Here is a 23,930-nt window from a genome sequence, read left to right as displayed (position 1 = left end):
CCATGCTGTAGAGGTCTCTTGATCTTATCTTTTGCTGTGGTCTAGGTGCCACTACATGGGACAGTGAACCACATTAGGTGTATGGGTTACCCTCACACAGGATCAATTCTGCCAGCTGATGGACCATTACTTGAACTGATGTGGTGCTTAAAAGAGGGTAGCAGCTAGTAAATGGTAGTATCAGTGGAGATGGACAGTAGCTCTGACAAATTTTGAGAAAATTCCCAACTCTTGACAGGGCCTCAGAAGTGCAGCGAAGTCCCGGAACACACATTCATAGGCAGGGCTACAAGAAACTGTTTCTTGGAGACTGTAGCTGTGGCCTGTCTGGGAAGTGGAAAGAAGTGTGAAGGCAGTGAGGAGAGGCCTGTGGAGAAGAGAGCTGGAGGAGGCCCCGGGGCTAGGTCCCAGGGTGCGAGGCAATGACTTGGTTGGGGTGGGCGTAGCTGTACCTAAAGGAAGCTGCGCTAACATGGGGATAGTTCAGGTAGCCAGAAGCTGAGAGATACGCGGCGGCGGCTGCGTGTCGGAACAACTCGGCCTGGCGCGTCTCTGCAGGGCACGTTCCTTCGGGGCCGCTTCTCCCCGGTGAGGCTCGCGGGGAAGGAGCGAGGGGCTCCGAGCGCCGGGCGGGCTGCGGGCCAAGAGACACAGGGGAGGGGGAGGGGGAGGCGCTCACAGGGCTCTCCCGCCCGCCGTATCTCGGGGCGGGCGGCGGCTACAGCGCCCCGCCCGCCGGCCTCCTAGGTCCCAGCCGGTTGGGACCGGTCCGGGTCATAAATCGGCGGCGGCGAGTTCTCAGCAGCCAGCGCGGGGCCGCGTCCCCAGTGCGCTGCCGTCTGCGTCAGCGGGATCGCAGGTAACACGCGGGGCTGCCGAGCCGAGGTGCGGCGGGGGCGCTCCTGGGCACCCCGCAGGGCCAGGGGGCTCCGCGGCTCCCCCGCGGCAGCGCTGCCCTCCCCGGCCGGGCACGCTGATGCCCTGGCCCTGCGGCTTCTGCTCCCTGGGAACTCTCCAGGGCTGCCGAAGGCGGTCGCCGGGCCGGCTCAGCCACTGCGGTGGACTGGCCGCGGCTCGCCGCGGGGCGGGGTCAGCGCTCTCGGCCGTGGGCGCTGGGTCTGGGTCAGAAGCAAGTGCGAGGCGTCTGGCTTCGCACCTGCCGGGGATCGAACTCCTTCCCCTGGCTCGGCGCCGTGCGCCCAGGACGTGTGTGCCGGGACGCGCCAGACACAGGGACCGCAGTCGGGGATAGAAGAGGGAACAGATCCAGGGCACCTGGATTCTCTTGCAGGTTCTGCCACTAACTTGCTGATTGATCGCGGTAAAGCATTTCCTAGCGCGGTGCCTCAGTTGGTCCCACTTACAGGACTGGTATTTCCAATGTGTTCTATAATGTCGTTCGTAAAGGTCAGCCCAGGTCCAGGCCCTACCGCAATGGAGAGGTCCATAATTCGTACTAAAAGTACATTTTAAATTTTTCCCTGCCATAGGGTATTATGAGGCTTCATGAAAGTTTCTGAAGCATCATGTCTTATAATGCAAGAAGCTATAAAATGTAGAGTATCATTGTGTCTCATTTCCTATCACTAGGCAGCACATACAGGTACCAGATAGCATGGTGTTTTTATTATGTGCTAACATAATACTGCTCAGTATATCTCAGTGTGATAAAGAATTTCTGCTAGTGTTAGATTTGGAGTAATAATGTGTTTTATCAATTTCACAGTTGCTTTTGATTGGATAGTAATAGTTTAAAATTGGAAGCATTGTGTTTTATAAAACTTGTGCAGCAAAGAGTCCTGTTAATTCCAACCCTGGTACCTTCCCTTGCAACAAACCCCGTTGCCAGCTTTGTCCACATAGTCACTCTGCTGATACCATTAGTGGACCCAACCAAGTGAGTTATAAGATCAAGAACACATATTCCTGCGCATCCAGAAATATAATTTATGCAATCATATGCCAAAAGTGTCCGTCTGCTATGTACATTGGACAAACGTCTCACACACTTCACCAAAGGATCAATGCCCACAAAACAGATATCAGACAGGATCACAAAGAAAAAACAGTTTCTTGTCATTTCAACCAGAAAGGACATTGTCTCAACGACTTGATTACCTGCATCCTGCTTCAAAGACCTTTTAAGACTTCACTTCAAAGAGAATCCTCTGAACTGTCATTCATGCTTAAATTTGACACTTTACACTCAAATTTGAATAAAGATGCTAATTATCTTACCCATTACAAAGATAGCTTCCCCAATTATCACCTCTAATATCATTAGCTCACAGATATTTACCTCCCCTCTTCCCCCCTCCATCCCCCTTCTGTTCTGAAATTTGATTTGTCCTTTTCATATGTGTTCATTTTTTTTATTTGTATCCTTTGGTATATGTGGTTGTGACAATTTTCTTCCACTATTTGATCTGAGGAAGTGGGTCTGGCCCACGAAAGCTCATCACCTGTTAAACCATCTTGTTAGTCTTTAAAGTGCTACACAGTCCTGTTTTTTGTTTCAGCTGCACCAGACTAACACGGCTACATTTCTACCACTGTTAATTTCAGTATCTTTAAACACTCTATGTAGGGGAACCAAGAGCGCGTGGAGTGTCTAATTTCTGTTTATCCATGAATGGGATGAACTGAACAAAATTCCCTAACAGACAAGAAAAATCTTGGAATTAATCTGAGAGGAGGTCTGCTTAGCATTGATCTCTAGATGTGTCTCTGTGTAATATTAGCAAAGAGGAAGATTTGTACTGGGAGAGAGACCATGAGAATTGATGGCTATAAAACACTGCATCAATTCATAGAAAAGGGACCTCTCAGAAACCTAGGTACTTGTTGAGAAGACAGACAACAGAAGGAGTTGATATAAATTCTGACACATAAGGCTGTCTGCTTTTGACCTTTGTAACCGACATCTATTATTCAAGAAGTTTGGGGGCCATTCTTAATACTTATGGTTTCAAAAATTATTTTAATAGTATCCTGTTTGTGGCTACTAATTATTTTAACCTTTTTTGTGTATAGACTGACTAGAATTTGAAAACCATATAATTGGCTATACTTAAGACTGATGCATTTGAAGTTAGTTCATCTAAGTACACGTTGATGCGACTTCATATGGGTTTAGTTTGTGCAATGAAACTGTTATACTGTAATCAGAGTACAAAAACTTTATAGAAAAAATAGTGACAAAAAATTCATGTTCTTGAATCAAAGAATTAAGGATTAGTCGACTAGTTGCTTTCCCCGTCCCCTTGCTGCCTCTATCAGGGGAAAGAGGCAGTACTTCAAAGCAGCAGTGACACAGAGCATGGTACGGTGTTTCAAAGGGCCAGTACCGCATGGAGCTGCCCCTGGGTTCTGTGTGGAGCTGCCCCTTTGAAACGCTATGGGAGCATAGAGCCCAGCGCTGCATAGAGCTCAGGATCAGCTGTGCATCACTGCCCGTTTGATATACTGCTGTGGCCTTCCAAAGTGGCAGCGCCACGTGGAGTTCAGGGTCTTAAAGATCCTAATTCGAACTACCATTACTCCTCGTGGCTACATGCGGCACTGAGTAGGTAGTTCAAATTAAAGATCCTAATTCGAACTACCATTACTCCTCGTGGAATGAGGAGTAACGGTAGTTCGAATTAGGATCTTAAATTCGAACTACCTACTCCGTGCCTCATGTAGCCGCGGGCACAGAGTTTGGACTAAGGGGGATTTAAAAATGGTGGCGCCCAGGAACGTGCAAATAAAGCCCGGGATATTTAAATCCCGGGCTTCATTTGTAACTCCGCTTGCCCTAATTACCCTATCTAGCTCGAACTAATGAGCTAGTGTAGACATACCCGTAGATACGCTGGAGGACAGGGGTAGGGTCCAGAGTGACCTGGACAGATTAGAGGATGGGGCCAAAAGAAATCTGATGAGATTCAACAAGAACAAGTGTAGAGTCCTGCACTTGGGATGGAAGAATCCCAAGCATTGTTACAAGCTGGGGGCCGAATGGCTAAGTAGCAGTTCTGCAGAAAAGGACCTGGGGATTAGAGTGGATGAGAAGCTGGATATGTGTCAAAAGTGTGCCCTTGTAGCCAAGAAGGCTAATGGCATATTAGGGTGCATTAGGAGGAGCATTGCCAGCAGATCCAGAGATGTCATTATTCCCCTTTATTCAGCTTTAGGCTGTGTCTAAACTACATCTCTTTTCTTGAAAAAGGGATGTAAATTAGACACTTTGAAATTGCAAATGAAGCCAGGATTTAAATTTCCCGTGCTTCATTTGCATAATCGCAGCCATGGTTTTTTTTGAAATGGGGCTTTTCGAAAGAAAAACGGCTGTTTAGATGGAGATCGATTGAAAATAAAACCCTTTTTCGAAAAATCCTGCACTCATTTTTTCAGTAGTATAGCAAAGATATTGAGGGAGAATAGGGAAAAGTTAAATATAAAAATTAGACTAAATGTAGAAAGTGCATGCGAGTAACTTTAGAATAAAAAGCTACAAAAATGTTGTAATTAAGGAATAAGTACAATAAGACATAAGAGAAACTTCTACCATTTGAAAGCATGACCATTCACAACTAAAATACTCGTGTTGTCTTAACTCCATACCAATGCCCTAAAAATATGGAATGACTTAGTTCTAATCGTTCTCCTGTTTGCTGACCTCTGCTTCCTATACAGCTATCTGCTGTCAGAAAATAATGTACTTTACACATTTGTAGCTAGATACATAGTAAATTGAAGATAGTCATTCATAGAATCATAGAATCCTAGGGGTGGCAGAGACCACAGAAGGTCATCAAGTCCAGCCCCCTGCCCAAGCAGGACCAACCCCAACTAAATCAACCCAGCTAGGGCTTTGTCAAGCCGAGACTTAAAAACCTCGAGGGATGGAGATTCCACCACCTCCCTAGGTAACCCATTCCAGTGCTTCGCCACCCTTCTAGTGAAATAGTTTTTTGTAATATTTCCTACTGTAACTTGAGACCATTGCTCCTTGTTCTGCCATCTGTCACTACTGAGAACAGCCTCTCCCCATCCTCTTTGGAACCTCCCTTCAGGAAGTTGAAGGCTGCTATCAAATCCCCCCCTCACTCTTCTCTTCTGCAGACTAAATAAGCCCAAATCCTTCAGCCGCTTCTCATAGATCATGTGCTCCAGCCCCCTAATCATTCCCATCTCTTGATTTCAGATGCTGTGTTCCATTTATAGGAATCTAACATATGCACTTTAAGTCCAATTCATTTTTATTTATAGATACGTATGTATATGTGAATTTAGAGGTGAGAATTGCAAAACAATTCTCTGTTGTGCACATTTTCATTATTACACTTTAAACCTTTGCTAACTTGGTCTTAGCTCCAAAGTTTAAAATGTCAAAGCAGTGGTCTATGGCTTTCATAAAGCTTCTTGAAATATCCTTTGTGTCTCCGCTATGGCTATTACAATTTATGATTACTAAGTCAATATTACTACATAATGGAAAATTGCCATCAGTTCCTCTAAATGTTAAGTTTAAGATACAGTAGTTTAAGTGCTTTAACTATGTGTTTTCATATTTTTTAGTGATTGGGGTTTTTTTGTTGTCAAGTTTCTAATAGGTTTTTGATTATTGTAGTGTTCTTGCAATGTTGTTTTTGTGCTTAAATTACCAAGATATAGTCTTAACATGAACTCCATTTTAGCAAAGTTTTTTATCTATGAATTTCTTTGTGTTTATTACACACATTTAAAAAAAAAAGCTTTTCTACCTATGGAGACAGTGAACAGAATAGCCTTGGGTATGTCTACACTAGCTCGTCAATTTGAGCTAGGTACGCAAATCAGGCAACCGGAGTTGCAAATGAAGCCCGGGATTTAAATATCCCAGGCTTTATTTGCATGTTCCCATCCGGCTGCCATTTTTAAATCCCCTTAGTTTAAACGAACTGCCCGCAGCTACACACGGCAGTTTAAAGTTAATCCAAACTAAGTCCTTAGTTTGGATTAACTGTTACTTCTCATGGAATGATATGTAACAGTTAATCCAAACTAAGGACTTAGTTTGGATTAACTTTAAACTGCCGTGTGTAGTTGCGGGCAGTTCGTTCGAATTAAGGGGAATTAAAAGTGGCGGCCAGACGGGAACATGCAAATAAAGCCTGGGATATTTAAATCCCGGGCTTCATTTGCAACTCCGGTTGCCTGATTTTCCTACCTACCTTGAATTAACGAGCTAGTGCAGACATACTCCTAACAGAGTCCTAACATCTGCAGAAGATAGGCAGCTAGGCACCATCTGAAGCAATGGTTCTTAACCAGGGGACCACTCAGCAGGGCCATCATTAGACTTGCTGGGACCCAGGATTTCTACATGGGGCTAAAGCCTGGGTACCAGAGCCCTACCACCTGGATTGAAGGTGAAACCTGAGCAATGTAATTTTGTGGGAACCCAGGCTGTTGCCCTGCTTGCTACCCCCAATACCAGCATAGATTTTTTTTAAAATATATATATCTATATTCAGAACACCAGGTATTGTGACAGCGGTGGGCCATGGAGGTGGGTTTTTTTTCCAGCATGTTGTTGGGAGGGGATCAGAAAGAAAAAGGCTGATTACTTCTGCTCTGGAACTTTATTTTGTGTGGTCTTTTTTGCTTTTCAGCCAGGCTCCATGATTTGTCTCCCTAGTATGTCACTACTCTCATAGAAGCTATACTTTGACTCTTAAACTGATGCTCTGCAGATCTGCTTAGTATATCTGCTGAAACAGAGGGTCTGATCCACACTCTACAAATGCTTCAGCAGCTACTGTGTACTTTAAACAAACAGCAGGGAGAGAAATCTAGAAATGATGCAGAAATAAAGAGAGAAATTGAATAACTCAAGGAAACTGACTAGGAAGCCAGAATGACTGCAGGATCTACCAGAGTTAGGCGACTCCTGCAAAACTTGGAAACCCTTCATGCACTTTGAGCTGATGGTTGGGTAGAAGCCAAGGTGAGTTTAGGAGTTGTATAGTCTAAAGCAGTTTTATTTTTGATTAAATTTTCCCTCCTTCTGAGCCCTCTACAATTGGCCTCATGGTAATTAAAGCACATCTATCTGGGTGAATACAAAGAAGAGTTAAGTGGTATAAGTGTATATATGTATGGCTTACCACTGACATTTCAGGTCTTGTTAGATCTTGTGCATGTTTTACAAGAAAGGCGAGTGACGTTTGAAGTATCATATTTGTTCCTTCCAAGCAGGGTTGCTTGGTTACTGTCGAAGAACCCTTCTGCTGTATGGATTTTTTGCTTGGTTAATTTGACAAGTTCAGCTCTGTGTACAAAAAAAAACCCCAACAACAAATGTAAGCAAGTGTAGACTAATTCATATTTTCAATGTTATGTTTTGTTCTCTGCTTTGTACAGAACCAACACTAAAAAATGGTATTGCTGAAATCACCAGATGGTGGATGGGGCTGGGTGATTGTCCTTGTTTCCTTCTTTACTCAGTTCTTCTGTTACGGGTCTCCATTAGCAGTTGGAGTCTTGTATCTGGAATGGTTGGATACTTTTGGAGAAGGAAAAGGAAAGACTGCTTGGGTTGGATCCCTTGCAAGTGGAGTCGGATTGCTTGCCAGTAAGTCTAGAAGCAATATGTGTTTATAAATTACATGCTTTTCACATTTTATATAGATTTAACAGCTATTAATACTTTTAAAATGCACTAAATGATGAATTTAAGAATGGATTCTACAAAGGATTTCCATACTGTATTTTGTTTTAATCCAAGCTGGTTAATGGCATATTCGTAGCAACATTGTTGTACACTAAAAAAAAAAATGCAAAAATCTTACAATGTCAGTCTAACAAAAAGCTTGCCACTAATAAAGTTATCCTAAGGATAAACACAAAATAACTTAGTTTAGTAAATTAAAAATAGCTGAGAAAAATTGCTTCTGTGAATTCTTATACTGCGAATAAAAATAAGAGTTTGTGAGGCGCATAAATGTGTCCTTTTGCTGAAAGCAGAACACAACCATTATCCTGGCAATGATTTGTTGGATCAAAAGGAGAGATCAGTTAAGGGACTAGTTTGTAATTTTTCAAGCTTGAGAAATTAAATTATTAAAGGAAGTGAATAGTTCAGTTCCACTTTTACTCAAGGAGAAACTCCCACTAAAGTCAGAAAAGGCAGTAATGGGGAGCTTTTCTTGAATGTGTGCATAATTCCAAGAGGATCAGATGGATCTTCGGTGATTATTTTCTGGCATGCCTATAGATGAAATAACAGTGTATGACTTTAATACAGAACACAGATTATAGAACTGTGCAACATTGCTAGTTTTCACTATCCAGTCCTCTTCTGAAGTGAGGGACTGGCTTGTGTTTAATGTCCTTTGTATGCTTTGCAGTGATACCATTTCTCCATCCTCTTATTGACCCAAGCGTCCTCTGGGCAGAGCACTCGCAGAATATGGGAGACCTAGTTCAAATTTCTTCACTAATGTGAAGGTGGGAATTGAACCAGGTCTTTGATCTGTCTCTTGCACATCCTCTACTGGTGTTAAAGCTGTTCCACTTCATATGATAATTAGTATTCTTGGGACCAGAGAGAACTTGAAAGTGATTCTATAGTACAGTGACGAGGCACTCATGAAGGTGCGAGAAGAGCTAGATTTGAATCTCTGTTCCACATCTGGTACATAGGGATTTAAACCCCAGTATACCATATCCTGAGAGCATATCACTTGGGCTACTGATACATTTCTCTGTTACTATTTTCATATAGTTTTTGGTGTTTTAGAGCACAATAATATCTGAGGACTTCCCCACTGATATAGAAAATGAGAGCTAAGTTCTCTTATTTATGGTGGTGTAAATCTGGTGTAGCTCCATTGATGGCCAGGAGATTATAGTACACCAATGTGCTGAAGCAAGAATGTGTCCTCAAATGTGCACTTTTCAGACTGGCACTGGAAACAGTGTTCTTTAAAAATACTTATCTATGTATTCTCTCTCATCGGTTCAGTGTTTTCAAAAATCTAAATGTCAGACCTGCTGATTATAGTGAGTTTTAACTCCTTCTCTTAGGAAAGAGTACAAGGCTGCTCAGATTACATGAGACTCATAAAGAGGTGAACTAGAAATCGAGTTGCACTTTGGACTTTCTTTGGACTTCTTTTTTGGTACGAATGTCAGATAAGTTTAGTTTCCCACTTGTTCTATCTCAGATATAATCTTGGCAATATCTCAGACAGAAAAACTTCAAAAACAGATTGCAGAGAGAAACTGCTGATCTAGAATTCATATGGAAATTTGACAGCCTCAACAAAGGTCTAAATAAACATATGGAGCGGTTCTCGCATTACAATAGATAACTTCCTATTCAAGTTTTCCCACTTCTCACCACTGTTAGAGATGAGTTATATCCATTCTGATTTAGTTAGCACTGATGTCACAGTCCCATGTCTATGTCCCCTTCCCCGCTTCATCTGAAGAAGTGAGTTGTAGTTTATGCTCTAATACCCCAATAAATTTGTTAGTCTTTAAAATGCCACCAGATTCCTTATAAGTAAGGTGTCTTATGTCAATATGGTTTAAAATAAAGGGTGTCTTTTTGTGGCATCACAACCTAGTTTAGTCACAACCTTTTCATGTTCAGATTAGAAATTGTGTACCAATCAAAAAAAGGGGTTATAAAATATTCTCTATTAAAATGTGACACACAAGCCTTTCAGTAAAGCTATTGTTAATTCTCTGCATGATTTATTTTTATAGAGGATACAAAGAAGACTTAAGTACAGAAGGAAACTACTCTTTAATTCTATTGATATTAATCTCAGCAATGGGAAAGTAATTTTTTCCCCTAGTTCTAGCCATTTAGGTTATTGTGAATGTCTATTAAAAAGTGAGAATTTTAATTATGTTCCTAAACTCCTTCTCCCTTTAAAATCATTTCTAAATTTTATAGCTACTTGATATTGACACCAAAATAAAATCAAACCATGCAATATACTGAACTCCAATTTCATCACCTCCCTCAAAACAACCATCTGTTCCTTCTTCTCTCCCCAAAATCACCCAATAGCTGAGCCTGTGCAATATTGCATTATAGCACTTTATAGTTGATGGCATCACAACATCCTGCAGTACAGGAGACAATTAGAATATTTTTTTTAAAAATGTGGAAGAGAAATAGAGACTATAAATTTGCTTTAAATATTTAATCAAGGTAAACGTGTGGAATTCTCTTGGTGGTTTTAACTATCGAGTACATAACTCTTCCATTAGGTTAAATTTTGCATAGTTTTTTACAATGATTTTTTAAGACACCTTTCAGTGAATACAGAGTTAAGGCCCAATATTGCCTGTATACAACTCCAACAGTAGTCAGTGGGAGCTACAAATGGACATCAGAGATCAGAATCAGCGATTATGCCCAAAGCTTTGTCATTTTAAGATTAACGGAATCTTTTCAAACAGGTTTTGAAAAATGAAATCTATTAATCAGTCACAAGTAGGTTGCTTTCCAATGTGAAAGAGCTTTTGGGACCAAGAGGAAGCATTTGGAAGTTTTCTTTCAAAGGTGTGGAGACCTGTTAGTTTGAAACATCTTATTATGTAGATATCTGACTGGAAATAAAAATAGCTTAACCTTTGCCTAAGAGGACTAAATATCATGGTTACATTGCATGCTCATTAAACAGATTCAGGTAGGTATTTGTTATTTGGACAGGCCAGATTAATGACTATAGTAATTAAAGATAGATTTTTTTCCATTCTCATTTTTGCTAAAATCATAAAAAGCAAGGAATAGCAAATTGAGGGGGAAAAGTAAAGAGACAGATTTACTGATGGTTTGCAAAGCAGAACGAAATCCTATTGTCTATAAAGAATAATAACTGTCTAGGAACCTCTGGACTGAAGCCTCTGCCTTGCATAGAATATGTCCGCAGTGGCCAAATGATCTAATTACAGTAGTTGTGTCTTGTAAAGATGGAGCTTGAGGTCTATATGTCTTCCTTGTAGCTTTCTAATGAGGTGTTTTGCCTTAACTGTAGGCAATTTAAGGTCCTTAATAATCTTGCTGGAAAGACTAAAGCGATTGAGTCAGATATTTGTAAGTCTTCTGACATCAAGCTCACGCTGAAGATTGTCCTGCAAATGTTTAGCAACTGTGAGGAAGTAATTACTACTTAGGAACCATTGGGAGATTACTTTACGTAAGAAATGAGTTTGTCTGACAATTATTTTATCTTGGGGAAAGCCACTGTATGATTCTTCCATGGAAAGTGCTGTTGTGTCTGGCACTCTCCTATCCAAGATAATGGCTACTAGAAAGCATATTTTATTGACAGATAGTAGATATTTTATATGCATGGCCCTAAAGATAGGAAAAGAAATCCCATCTGAACAGAGTTTAAATCCGATTCCAGAAAGATGGCTAATACAGGAGTTTCCCCTAGTTTAACTGCACCTAGAAATGTGAGAATTTGGGGATGTGAAGTATTAAAAGATTCAGCATCTGAATTAAGAGCACACCTGAAAAAGGACATTTAAAGAAATTATTCTTAAACTTAGAGCCACAGCATCTTGAAAACATTGTAGAATATTTCACGTCTGTCTACTAGCTTCACTTGCTTTTCCTGCATTAAGGTTTTGAGATAAAGACTATAAGCTTTCTGGAAATAATTTGAATTATTTCTGCAGAATATCTTGCTTCTATTAGAATCTTTGTTCAAAATCCCATGAAGTTAGAATCCAATGTATGTGTCCTTTGAGACTGAATGTCAACTTGGGGCTGGAGGCAGAGAGAGAGAGAGAGAGAGAGAGAGAGCGATGTGCTGAGCTATTAATCATAGAATCCTAGAGGAAGAGACTTCCGGAGGACGCTGAGTCCAGCACCCTGCCCAAAGCAGGACCAGCCCCAACTACATCATCCCAGCAAGGCTTTGTGAAGCCAGGACTTAAAAACCTCTAGGGATGGTACTTCACCACCCTCCTAGGGAAATAGTTTTTCCTAATGTCCAACCTAGAACTCCCCCACTGTAACTTGAGACCATTGCTCCTTGTTCTGCCATCTGTCACTACTGAGAACAGCCTCTCTCCGTCCTTTTTGGAATCTCCCTTCAGGAAGTTGAAGGCTGCTGCCAAATCATCCTTTGCTCTTCTCTTCTGCAGACTAAACAAGCCCAAATCCCTCAGTCTCTCCTCATAGGTCATGTGCTCCAGACCACTAATCATTTTGGTTTCCCTCCTCTGGACCATCTCTAATGCGTCCACATTCTTTCTGTAATGGGGGGTCTAGAATTGGATGCAATATTCCAGATGCAGCCTCACCAGTGCAGAATAAAGGGGAATAATCACTTCTCTAGATCTGCTGACAGTGCTCCTACTAATGCACCCTAATATGCCATTAGCTTTCTTGGCTACAAGGGCACACTGTTGACTCATATCCAGCTTTTCATCCACTATAATCCCCAGGTTCTTTTCTGCTGAACTGCTACTTACCCATTCGGTCCCCAGCCTGTAACAACGCTTGGGATTCTTCCATACCAAGTGCAGGACTCTGCATTTGTCCTTGTTGAACCTCATCAGATTTCTTTTGGCACAATCCTCTAATTTGTCTAGGTCACTGTGGACACTATCCCTGCCCTCCAACATATCTACCTCGCCCCCAGCTTAGCGTCATACGCAAACTTGCTGATGGTGCAATCCACCCCCTCGTCCAGGTCATTAATCAAGTTGCTGAACAAAATGAGCCCTAGAACTGATCCTTGGGGCACTACACTTCAAACCGACCGCCAGCCTGACATCGAGCCATTGATCACTAACCATTGGGCTCGACAGTCTAGCCAGTTTTCTATCTACTTTACAGTCCATTTATCCAATCTATACCTCCTTAACTTGCTGGCAAGAATATTGTGGGAGACGGTTTCAAAAGCTTTGCTGAAGTCAAGGTATATCACATCCACTGACTTCCCCATGTCCACAAAGCCAGTTACCTCATCATAGAAGCTAATCCGATTGGTCAGGCAAGACTTGCCCTTGATGTTAACTATTTCTGATCACTTTCCCCTCTTCCAAGTGCCTCAAAATGGATTCCTTGAGGATCCCTTCCATGATTTTACCAGGGACTGAGGTGAGGCTGACCGGTCTATAGTTCCCTGGATTGTTCTTCCTCCCTTTTTTATAGATGGGCACTGCATTTGCCTTTTTCCAATCATCCGAGACCTCTTCCGATGTCCACGAGTTTTCAGAGATAATGGCCAAAGGCTCTTCAATGACATTTGCCAACTCCCTCAGTACCCTCGGATGCATTAAATCCAGACCCATGGATTTGTATATGTCTAGCTTTACTAAATAGTTCTTAAACTGTTCTTTCTCCACTGAGGGCTGCCTGCCATCTTCCCATACTGCATTGCCTAGTGCAGTAGTCTGGGAGCTGACCTTGTCTGTGAAAGCCAGGAAAAAAGAGCTTTGGGTACTTCAGTTTTTCCCACATCATCTGTCACTCGGTTACCTCCCTATTAATTAATGTCCCTTTGAAATCTGAATAAAGGAGAGATTATGTCTCCTTGTGTGAGATTCTGCTTTTACTAAGGGTTTTTCTACACTGCACTGTAACTTGAAATAAGATACGTTATTTGAGCTATGCAAATGGTGTATCTTATTTCGATGCTAATTTGAAATAGCATTTCGAAATAAAGCGCTATTCTGAAATGTCCCTTACTGTTGGAGGCAGGGTACTGGACTCGATGACCTCTCGAGGTCCCTTCCAGTCCTAGTATTCTATGATTCTTTGTAGAATTAGGTTTACAGGGAAGTTGGAATAGCGAGCCCAAAAAAATGCACTTGCTGTGGAGATGTGGGATAGCTATTTCAGGATACTCTAGTAATATCGTGAAATAGCATTGCAGTGTAGACATAACCTAAGAGTGAAACAATTTACCGATAGAGGATCAGCGTGGGGCTTCCTTTGTAATAGCTATTCGGGCATTCCTTTTGGTGGTATATAGATCCATCACTGGAATGCCAAATTTCTTTGTTACAAAGTAGTGAGAGAATGCGTTGATAATGCAGCCATGAGATGCTTTTTCCTCGGGGAAGTGGGGAGGGAGGAACGATAGTCTTTATTCCTCCCCTCCCCCATCATTGTTTTCTCTCTTCATCACCAACCCTCGTTTGGAATGACACATCTTTCAATGAGGCATGTTTGATGTGGCTCCTCTTGACCCTATTAAAGCTGTTCATGATTGTGCTCAAACAAGGTAACAGGTTGTAAGAGAGTAGTATGTGGAAGCACTTCTCACAGGGCTGCATGTTTCCACTTTTCTGGCATGGGAACAAAGAACCAAGCTTACTGCTTCAACTCTGATCTTCTGCTTGGTAAATTGTTGAATTACTGCTGGCCTACCAAACAATAGTGGGAAGCTATGGAAGAAGAATATCCTGGAATTTGGAGATTATCTTCATAAAAAGTGGAACAAGGAAACACTGTTTCTCTTGTTCATAGGATACTGGCCAAGAAATAGAGAAAGAAGGGAGTACAGATTGCTCTGCTCAGTGGAATTTTTACCACTGCCTAATGTTTTTGGTATAGGAAAACTTCTTATATAAGACACAGGCATAATCATTTGCATTTTATTTTTAAATCTTGTGGTTTTAAAAACACCAATTTTAATTTGCCATTTTACTAATTAATTAATTTAGCTGTTGTTGTGCTGCAGTTCCTTCAGGCAGCTGGGCATTCCCCTTGCTCTCTTCTGCCACTCCTTTTTATATGGCTCTTCTGGGCCGTGATTGGTTGCTTCCCGTGCAGCCTTGCTAGCTTGCTTGGAGGACCTCTTCACTGAACCCTTCATGGAATGGGAGTGGCACAGTCCAGAGGTCTCCAGCAGAGACCCTTTGGGCTTATTCCACCTCCTCACTCCGTCACACTAGCTTCCTCACCCTTTTTAAAATCAGAATAACCAGCCTCCACAGTCAAGCTCCTGGTTTGTTCCACTAACACTTTCTCCCTTACCTGGATAGAGCCCTCATTTAAATCATCTTGAAGAATCCTAAAGCTATCTGTGATCTGCCTTGCACTTTACCTATAGTCCGCTCCGGGTGCCAAATCTGTACTCCATCCTGGCCTGCTTCCCACAAGTGCTTGTGCTTGTGCTTGTGCTGATAACTACACAAAAACCCTTGCCTACATCCCAGTTGTTTGTTCCCACCTACACCAGTTCACAATTGCTATTTTCCTTCTGTTACCCACCTTGCCTGAATGCCCATCTTCTGGAAATTCCGTGTTTCACCTTAACATAAGCATGACTAATTTGATAAATGTCATCTAGTTCAGGAGAAGTCTCTATTAGTGACATCTTCTAGAATTACGATTAGACATGGGCCCTTATTTTTGCAGCTCAAAGCCACTGTTAGTTACAAGTTATATGTAACACTATGAGTTTGTGTGACGCTTTAACCAGAAAGGGTATAGAGCCTCAGTGAGAGAAAGCAGCTTCTTACAATATCTTTGGTTGAGGCTACAATATTGAGTTTATGTATCATTGTTGTCTGGGGATTGCAGGTAATTCTGTGATAGAGTGTGAATACCATTCTTCCAGGAATTAAGACCAGTGGGGAATGATTAGGCAAATGTACTCAAGTTGTAATTCCTCCAGAGACTAGGTATCATCTAATGCAGGGGTGGGCAATAATACAGTGGCGGTTCACCAGGATTAGCCCCTGGTGGGTTGCTGCCACTATATTTACCTGCACCTCTACAGGTATGGGAGATCGCAGCTCCTAATGGCTGGGAATGGTGATCCCTGGCCAATGGGAACTGTGATTCCCCTGTACTTGGGGAGGCACAGGTAAATATGGGGGAATGGGGGCCCACCAGTGCCTAACCTTGGCAGACTAGATCTGTCCTATGGGATGGTATTTCCCACCTTTCATCTAATGAGACTCACAGACACTGGTTCAAAATAGATCCTCCCAAAATCAACAGGTGAAAGGATAAGTGAAATAGCCTGTATTTAAATTGAGTCGGGGCTTTCTTTCTGACCCAGTGAATAAACAGAATCATCTGAAATTGGGGATGATCTCTGGTAAACTTATGAGTATGCATGTTGATTCTTTCATTATTTTTATGTTTTCTCTTGTGCTTACATCTTAAGAATAAATTTGCTGACTAAAAGCTGTCCTGTAACTTAACTGTGGGCAATTAACCTGGTTGTAGACTCTGATGAGAAAGACAAGCACAGTTTGGCTTGGTGGTGAACTCAGTTCAGCAGGGAACTGCAGCCTGGAAAAACCCTGGCTAGGGAGAGATACAGTCTCTACCCACGAAAGTAGAGAAACCAGGAGCCTAGAGTGGCTGCTCTTGCTGGACTAAAATGGGGAATGAAGGGTGCAATTTCCCTGAATTGTGCCAGTCCCTGCCTCACATTTAAAAATATAGGCTCTGTTCAGTAGCCTCCTCCTCTGCGAAAAGGTGAGGGAGAAGTGTGGAAAATGGAGGTGTTGAAGTGTGGGTAATCGTGTAACTGCTGAGGTTTTTCAGCGGTTACTCGCACCTGCAGCTGGCACCTGTCTGCCTCCCTGTGCTGCGGCTCCATGGGAGCCGGTTTTTAAGCATGATGCGCATTGGCTCCAACCTGCAGCCCCACTCCTGGCAAGCTGGCTGCTACCTCCATGCTTCTGCCTCTAATACAGATTTTCATGACCACTGTTTCAGCTAAAGTGCTTCCTTGGTAGCTATGGTGGATGCTAAATCTCTCATAGCATGCCAGTTTTAAAATAAACACCAGAAAAGATTTTTTTTAATTATCTCTATCAAAATAGTCTATTTGTAGTCAAGCTTTCATTTCCCAAAAGATTTTGGGGGAAAGGTAATACAGAGTAGATGTTTTCTTTCTGTAAGCACCAGATGGCACTGTTGCCATGAACGTAAGGAAAAATTAATAATAAAGGGACAAGGTGGGTGAAATAATACCTTTTACCAACAGACACTGTTCAGTAAAAGAGACAGGCTTTTTAGGACCTGAAGAAGAACTCTGTCTCTTTCACAACCAAAAGTTGTTCTATTAAAAGAGATTACTCTCTAATATGCTGGGACCAACATGACTTCAAAAATAAAAAAATCTTGCAATTTTTAAATGTTATAGTACTAGGCTTTTCTAAAAACATTTTCCTTGTAGTATTTGTGACTGTGAATGGAACTTTAGACTGCATAATACATGCAAGTGTGTTGTGACATTATACAGTAGTCCAAGATGTACTGTATTGAAGACTATAGTATCATTGAGGATTCTGAATAGTTTTTAAGAACTACACCAGAGATGTTACTGTGACAGAAAACTTTGAATTCTTGTTTACTGGGATAGATATGTAAAAGTTATTTTCTTTATTCTCTTCTTCCCCGTTCCTATAGGTCCTATCTGTAGTGCATGTGTATCTTCTTTTGGAGCAAGACCTGTGACAATCTTCAGTGGCTTTATAGTGGCTGGTGGCCTGGTGCTGAGCAGTTTTGCACCAAATATCTATTTTCTGGTTTTTTCATATGGCATTGTAGTTGGTAAGATCTTTGTTTATATTAGACTAATTTGTTGTTCATATTAGACTAATTTAATCATTCTGAAACTAAGTGTTGAATTTGTATAAAGGTTGTTATTTTCAGAATAAGGACCAGATTTGGCAAATACACATGCAGGTCTTACTTTTGGGGCTATGAGTGGGCCTAGGGGTCTGTTGCACATTTGCAGTTGTAGTTGTTGGGACTGGAGACCTTAGTTATCAAGGCCTAGAGAACTATTTGAAGTTTTCTCCCAGAGCTGTGAAACTGTAAACTCATAAGACTTAAAGCTTTTAAAGAATTACATAGTAGAAGTAGGGTTGCCAGATGGTTTCAGAAAAAATACCGAACAACCAAAAAAAAAAAAACCACGCCAGGAAAAAGTTTGTTGAGCAGGCTCCCTCCATATTAAGCTGGACAACCCAGGATATTCGTCTCCTGAATGGGAAAAAATTAGAAAGTACCGGACATTTTAGGTGTCCGGTATTTTCTGAATTTTTTACTGGACAGGAGGCGAAAATAATGGACTCTCCGGTTCAATACCGGACACCTAGCAACCCTAAGTAGAAGGAATAATTATTTTATTAATTTTAGTTAACAAACCAGAAATCATTGCATTTTTTTATCTAATTGAATTCAAAGTGACAGTTACATGAAACAGCTGTATTCCAGCCAGCTTGCAACCAGCCAATCTGTTTGAAATAATTTGATATAGAGTAAAACAAAGGAGAGACGCATTCCTATTTGATCATGATTGGATTAGTATTGTAATCTGAAACTACCCAGGACACATTAGCAATTTGAGTAGTTTGTGAAATCAGTCATAGCAATTTGGAAGGAAGACAATAAAGCAGTAGTCATTGGTAGAGTATGTGACTTTAAACAGGAAAATTAACATTGAAATTTCCCTATTTGTGTCCTTTTACTTGTCTAAAGTCACTCCTGCCATTTTTAAACGATAGTCTGGCTATATATGTACAACATTAAGGTAGTTGTGATATAGACTAAGAAAACATATCATAGATCAATTATGCTCTTTATTTGTTGGGACTGGAGACCTAGAACAAACAAATTGATGTATTTTTTTAAAAGGTATTGCTTGTGCTTTGAAAGTAAGTTTTTACAATTCAGAAGCATGGTGGTGGTTTTTTGGTTTATTTTAAAACCTGCATAGAAAGATACATGTGAATTTTTCTGATGTAAGGAAAAACAAACAATAAAGGTAACTTGAGGGAAACAAGAATGTAAACCAGTGGTGGGCAAATACTGGCCCACAGGCCGGATGCAATTCCTGAGGGTTAACCTGCTGCTATGTTTACCTGTACTTCTGCAGATATGGCTGCAGATCACCATTCCTGACCTATGGGAGCTTTGAAAAGTGGTGTCCTGTATAGGGATGTGAATGATTTAAACTAGTATTTCTCAGAGTGGTCTGCGAAACCACGCTGAGAAACCTGCTAACTGGCTGCTCCAGTGTGTTTATTTACTGGCTCCGCAGTGACGGAGCCTTGTGGTTCCATTGGCTCCGATTTGCCATTTGCAGTCAAGAGGAGCTGCAGGAAGTGGCTGTGGCTCCTCTTCTCTGCAAATAGTGAACCGGAGCCAATGGGAGCTGCAAGACTCCATGGCCGCAGAGCTGGTAAGTAAACACACCGTTGCGGCCAGTTAGCAGGTTTCTCAACGTGGTTTTGCGGACCACTTTGAGAAACACCAGTAAACAGTAAGCCTCACCCATTATGGGGCTGCTCTGGGCCACAGGTGGGGACTGCTCTGGCTGGTGGGGGTAGGGGAGGCCTGGACCAGAGCAGCCCCCCACTTGCCTCCCCTTAATCGGTCAACCAGTTAAACAATATATTTAATAGGTTAACCAATTACACAGGATTTTACATCCCTACTATCAGTCTGCACCACTTCCCGCAGCTCCCATTAGCCAGGAATGGTGATTTGTGGCCAGTGGGTGCTGCAAGCACCTGTACCTGAAGAGGTGCAGGTAAATAAGTAGTGGAAGCCCTCCAGGGGCTAACCCTGGTGAGCCAACTCCATCTTATTGCCCACCTCTGATGTAGACATAAGACTGTATTTATGTGTTGAATCTTCACATTCAGTTTTTAACGGTATTTCTTAATTATACTGTTCTGCATCTTTTAACTGAAAGTTGCCAAGCAAAGTTCAAGTAAGTTCTTGAAGTTTCTAAAAAGGTAAACTATATAACATTTTACAGGATGCCTTATTTGTTAATAAACTTCCTATATTTATTAGGGCTTGGCTGTGGCTTATTATATACTGCAACGGTAACCATCACCTGTCAGTATTTTGATAAACGTAGAGGCCTTGCACTTGGTTTGGTTTCAACAGGTAAGTTTTTAAAATACTGTATGTCATACAACCGTTAAATGCTAAATGGTATTATTAATTAATGAAGGATTAGACAAATATCTGTAACAAAGACATAATTTGATCAATCAAAAGATTTATATTTATATTTAGTAGCAGTCTGTATAGTAGTGCAAAATAACAGAAATGATGCTTTAGAATAAAATACAACTCTCTTGCTTTTCAGTGGGTCAGCAAAGCTGTAGTTTAAATGGAAGATTTTTCTAAACATTGTTTTTCTCTTTTTAATAAGACAACGAAGGAAAAAATGTAAAACTTTACATCAAAGGCCCAAATCAAGCTATCTAGATATGTGCGTGGAAGGGATCGTTTGAGTGTGGATCCCTTAAGAAAGTGGGGCTCAGCTTCCTTCACAGCCCTGTCCTATCCATCCTCTGGTCCCCTAGAATTGTACTGAAAAGGGTTTGACTAAGTAGGCCATTGTGGGAATGGGCCACCCAGAGCATAGTTATGAGTGATGATGTGAAATCCTATTTAACTGGAGCAGGTGTGTAGTCCTTCAGCATAAAGTCCACACACTGTCCTACCTCAGTGCAATGCTGGGGGACACTACAGAAATATTCATTCCTAGAGTGTCTTGCTGTGGCAGAGCATGATCTGACCCATTATATAGGTACTTGTTAAAGTCGTGGTTGTTTTTGGTGGCCATTTCATGTGTGGAAGACACAAAATTCTGTGGATTTTTATATCTGTACCACAGTGGGAAAAGTTTAATAAAAAATTGTTCTTATTTATGTCAAAGCTGTGTAGATTTAAAAAAGTCCTAAATTTAGAAATTGGTAGACATTCTCCACCATAGTTATAGCAAATTCACATGAAAATGTTCTATTAACTTTATTCAGACAATCACATTCAACATTGTATAAGTAGTTGGAACTGTATAAGTAGTTGACATTATGGAGCTGCATTCACTTAAACCAAAGGCTGAATTTGGCTGGAAGATTTGATTATAAAATAGTAATTTTGGTTACTTTAGTTAGGGTATAGACAATAATTGCTTAGGCCACATCTAGACTTACTGAGTTGGAGAGTGACCTTCTGGTGTTCAAACTAGTGGGTCTAGTAAGGACCTGTAAAATCAGAAACTGAGGGTGTCCTTGGTTGGTGCCAGTACTCCACAATTCATGAGGAGTAAGGGAAGTCAGTGGGAGAAAACACTCCTGTCGACTTCAGCTGTGGAGACAGTGTCAAGCTCAGCTTAAGGTACATCAAAGTTACATACCTTAAGCCGACCTTCCAGGTCTACTGACCTCAGTAGTTTTTTTTGTAAATGTTGGCTGTGGTCCTGCTGAGCTCTAGAACACTTTTGGGCCCTACCTTGTGTTCCTTCTGAAAAACCTTAGAGAAAAATTCCAAGGAAAGTTAAGGTTTTGCTAGGTTTTGCTTATATTTCAAGTTAATGCCCTTTAAGTCCATTCATTTTACACTTCATTCATATTGGTATTTTAACTCCTATTAATCCTTGTTGCTGTGATTACTCCCCGTACGTTTTGAGATATGTTGAAGTATGCACTACAACAGGGGTGAGCAAATACCGGCTCGCAGGCCAGATTCAGTCTGCCAGAGTTTGCTCCTGGTGGGCCCCCATCTCTATATTTACCTGCATGGCCACGGTACTAGCAATCACAGCTCCGGTTACATGCAGATTGCCATTCCCAGCCAAGGGGAGCTGCAGGTAGCAGTAACCTAATCTGCACCACTTCCTGCCGCTCCCATTGTCCAGGAACAATGATTTATGGCCACCGGGAGCTGCAATCGCCGGTACATGTGGCCGTGGAGGTAAATATAGCAGAGGGTCTGCCAGGGGCTGATTCTGGTGAACCGACACCATGTTATTGCCCACCCCCTGCACAACAAAGCATATTCAAAAAAGAAAATGTATCTTCAAAAGGCCCCACTCCTTGGGTTTACACTAGGGGTGGGCAATAATTTTTGGCCAGGGCCACTTGAAAAATTTGTGTAGTGGCCCCGGGCCTAATCTGGAAGGGGCAGGGCCTAATCCAGAAGAGGCAGGACCAGAATGCTTCTGGGTTTCCCCACCCCCAGACCATAATTGGTCTGGGGTTGGGGCAGCCCCTTTGTCCCCCCTTCCCACTGGGCACCCATGCCCCTGGGAGGGCAGGAAGAGGCTTCACACACTCCCTCACCCCCAGGCCCTGATTGGCCTAGGGGTGGGGGAAGCATGCGAATCCTCCTCCTGCCCTACCCCTGCCCTGCGAGGAGCACAGGGCACTTCAAAGTGCATGGGGCACGTCACACGCTCGCCTGCCCCCAGGTCCTGATTGGCCTGGGGGAGGGGGCGCGCGCGTAGCTTCCTCCTACCCTGTGACCAGCACGCAGAGCTTTGAAGCACCACGCACGACTCGCAGGACAGGAGGAGATGTCACGCACGCCCCAGTCCCCAAGTCCTGATTGGCCTGGGAGTGGGGGAGCTGTATGAAGCTTCCCTCGCCTTGTTCCTACCCTGCACGAGCATATGGCATTTTGAAGTGCTGTGCGCTCCTTGCAGCACAGGGGGGAGGAAACTTCGCATAGCTCCCCCACCCCCAGGCCCAAATTGGCCTGGGGGCTGGGGTGCAGCAGGGCCTCTACAGACCGGATCAACCTGCTTGGTGGGCCGGATTCAGCCCACGGAGGCCCTTTTGACCATCTCTGCTTTACACTGTGATATATCTCCAGCAAGCCAGACGGCCTAATTTCATTAATTTCTTCCTAGAGATTCCCTAATATAACCACTTAACAATTTCATAGAATCCTAGAACACTAGAACTGGAAGGGACCTCCAGAGATCATCAAGTCCTCACGGCAGGACCAAGCACTGTCTAGACCATCCCAAATAGATGTCTATCCAACTTGCCCTTAAATATCTCCAGTGATGGAGATTCCACAACCTCCCTAGGCAATTTATTTCAGTCTTTAACCGCCATGGCAATTAGGAAGTTTTTCATAATGTCCAACCTAAACTTCCCTTGCTGCAGTATAAGCTCATTGCTTCTTGTCCTTATCATCAGAGAACAATTTTTCTCCCTCCTCCTTGTGACACCCTTTTAAATACTTGAAAAATGCTATCGTGTACCGGATGGACTTACCGGGGAAATCCTTGGTTAGCTTAAACACAAAAAGGAAACTTACAAGAAGTGGAAAATTGGACAGATAACTAGGGAGGAGTATAAATATATTGCTCAAGAATGCCACGGAGTTATCAGGAAGGCAAAAATGCAATTGGAATCGTAGCTAGCAAGGGATGTGAAGGGTAACAAGAAAGTTTTCTACAGGCATGTTAGCAAGAAGAGGTGATCAGAGACGGTGTGGGGCCCCTACTGAATGAGGGTACGTCTACACTACAGCGCTAGTTCGAACTAACTTAGTTCGAATTAGTTAATTCGAACTAAGCTAGTTCGAACTAACGCATCTAGAACTAAAAACTAGTTCGAACTAGCGTTTTGCTAGTTCGAACTAGTAAGTCCACATTGAGTGGACTCTGAACAGGGCTTAATGATGGCCGGAAGCAGTGCCGGCAGGGCATAAAAGGAGGACTTAGAGCATGGAGATACTGTCTCAGGCTAGCCGAGGGCTGCGCTTAAAGGGTCCCGACCCCCACCCCGGACACACAGTTCTAAGGGGTGCCCCGCTTGCAAAGAAGTTCTGGCTTGGAGTGCCCTGAGTGCCCACACTGGGCACATCACAGCACTCGGCCATCAGCCCGGCTGCACTTGCCGCAGGCTGCCATCTGGGGAGAGGGAGTAATTGGGGGGCTGCAGGAGAGCTTTCACCCCCAGAAGCCCGCAGAGCCAGCCCAGTCCTCCCCATCGGGGGCTCGTACCCCATTCCTCCCTCACCTCCTTCCACTTGCCCTTCCCTAGCCCCCCTTCTTATTGATGTACAAAATAAAGATAACGTTTCTTCCAACATTGACTCTGTCTTTATTGAAAAAAACTGGGGGAGACTGGGAAAAGGAGGTGGGAGAGGGGAAGAGAAAGGCTGGGAGAGGGGAGGGCAACTAACATGA

At 42.5% G+C, this 23,930-nt stretch overlaps 1 protein-coding gene across 2 annotated transcripts in view; it reads left to right on the top strand.

The window, feature by feature from the left end:
- Positions 1 to 721: 721 nt before the first annotated feature.
- The window catches only part of SLC16A9 (solute carrier family 16 member 9), a 36,511-nt gene continuing 13,302 nt past the window's right edge, over positions 722 to 23,930 (top strand). The window contains exons 1-5 of one of the 2 annotated variants that reach the window (XM_075934857.1): positions 722 to 859; positions 6,639 to 6,973; positions 7,390 to 7,600; positions 17,387 to 17,530; positions 19,787 to 19,882. In XM_075934857.1, the coding sequence (XP_075790972.1) occupies positions 7,405 to 7,600; positions 17,387 to 17,530; positions 19,787 to 19,882 (436 nt within the window). In that variant the 5' untranslated portion in view covers positions 722 to 859; positions 6,639 to 6,973; positions 7,390 to 7,404. The remainder of the gene's footprint in view (positions 860 to 6,638; positions 6,974 to 7,389; positions 7,601 to 17,386; positions 17,531 to 19,786; positions 19,883 to 23,930) is intronic. The other variant, XM_075934858.1, reaches the window with a different exon arrangement.

This window comes from Pelodiscus sinensis, chromosome 8, assembly GCF_049634645.1.
Source record: "Pelodiscus sinensis isolate JC-2024 chromosome 8, ASM4963464v1, whole genome shotgun sequence".
Classification (NCBI taxonomy): Eukaryota; Metazoa; Chordata; order Testudines; family Trionychidae; genus Pelodiscus; species Pelodiscus sinensis.
The sequence above is the reverse complement of the archived record's forward strand: the minus strand, read 5'-3'. Positions and strand labels throughout refer to the sequence as shown.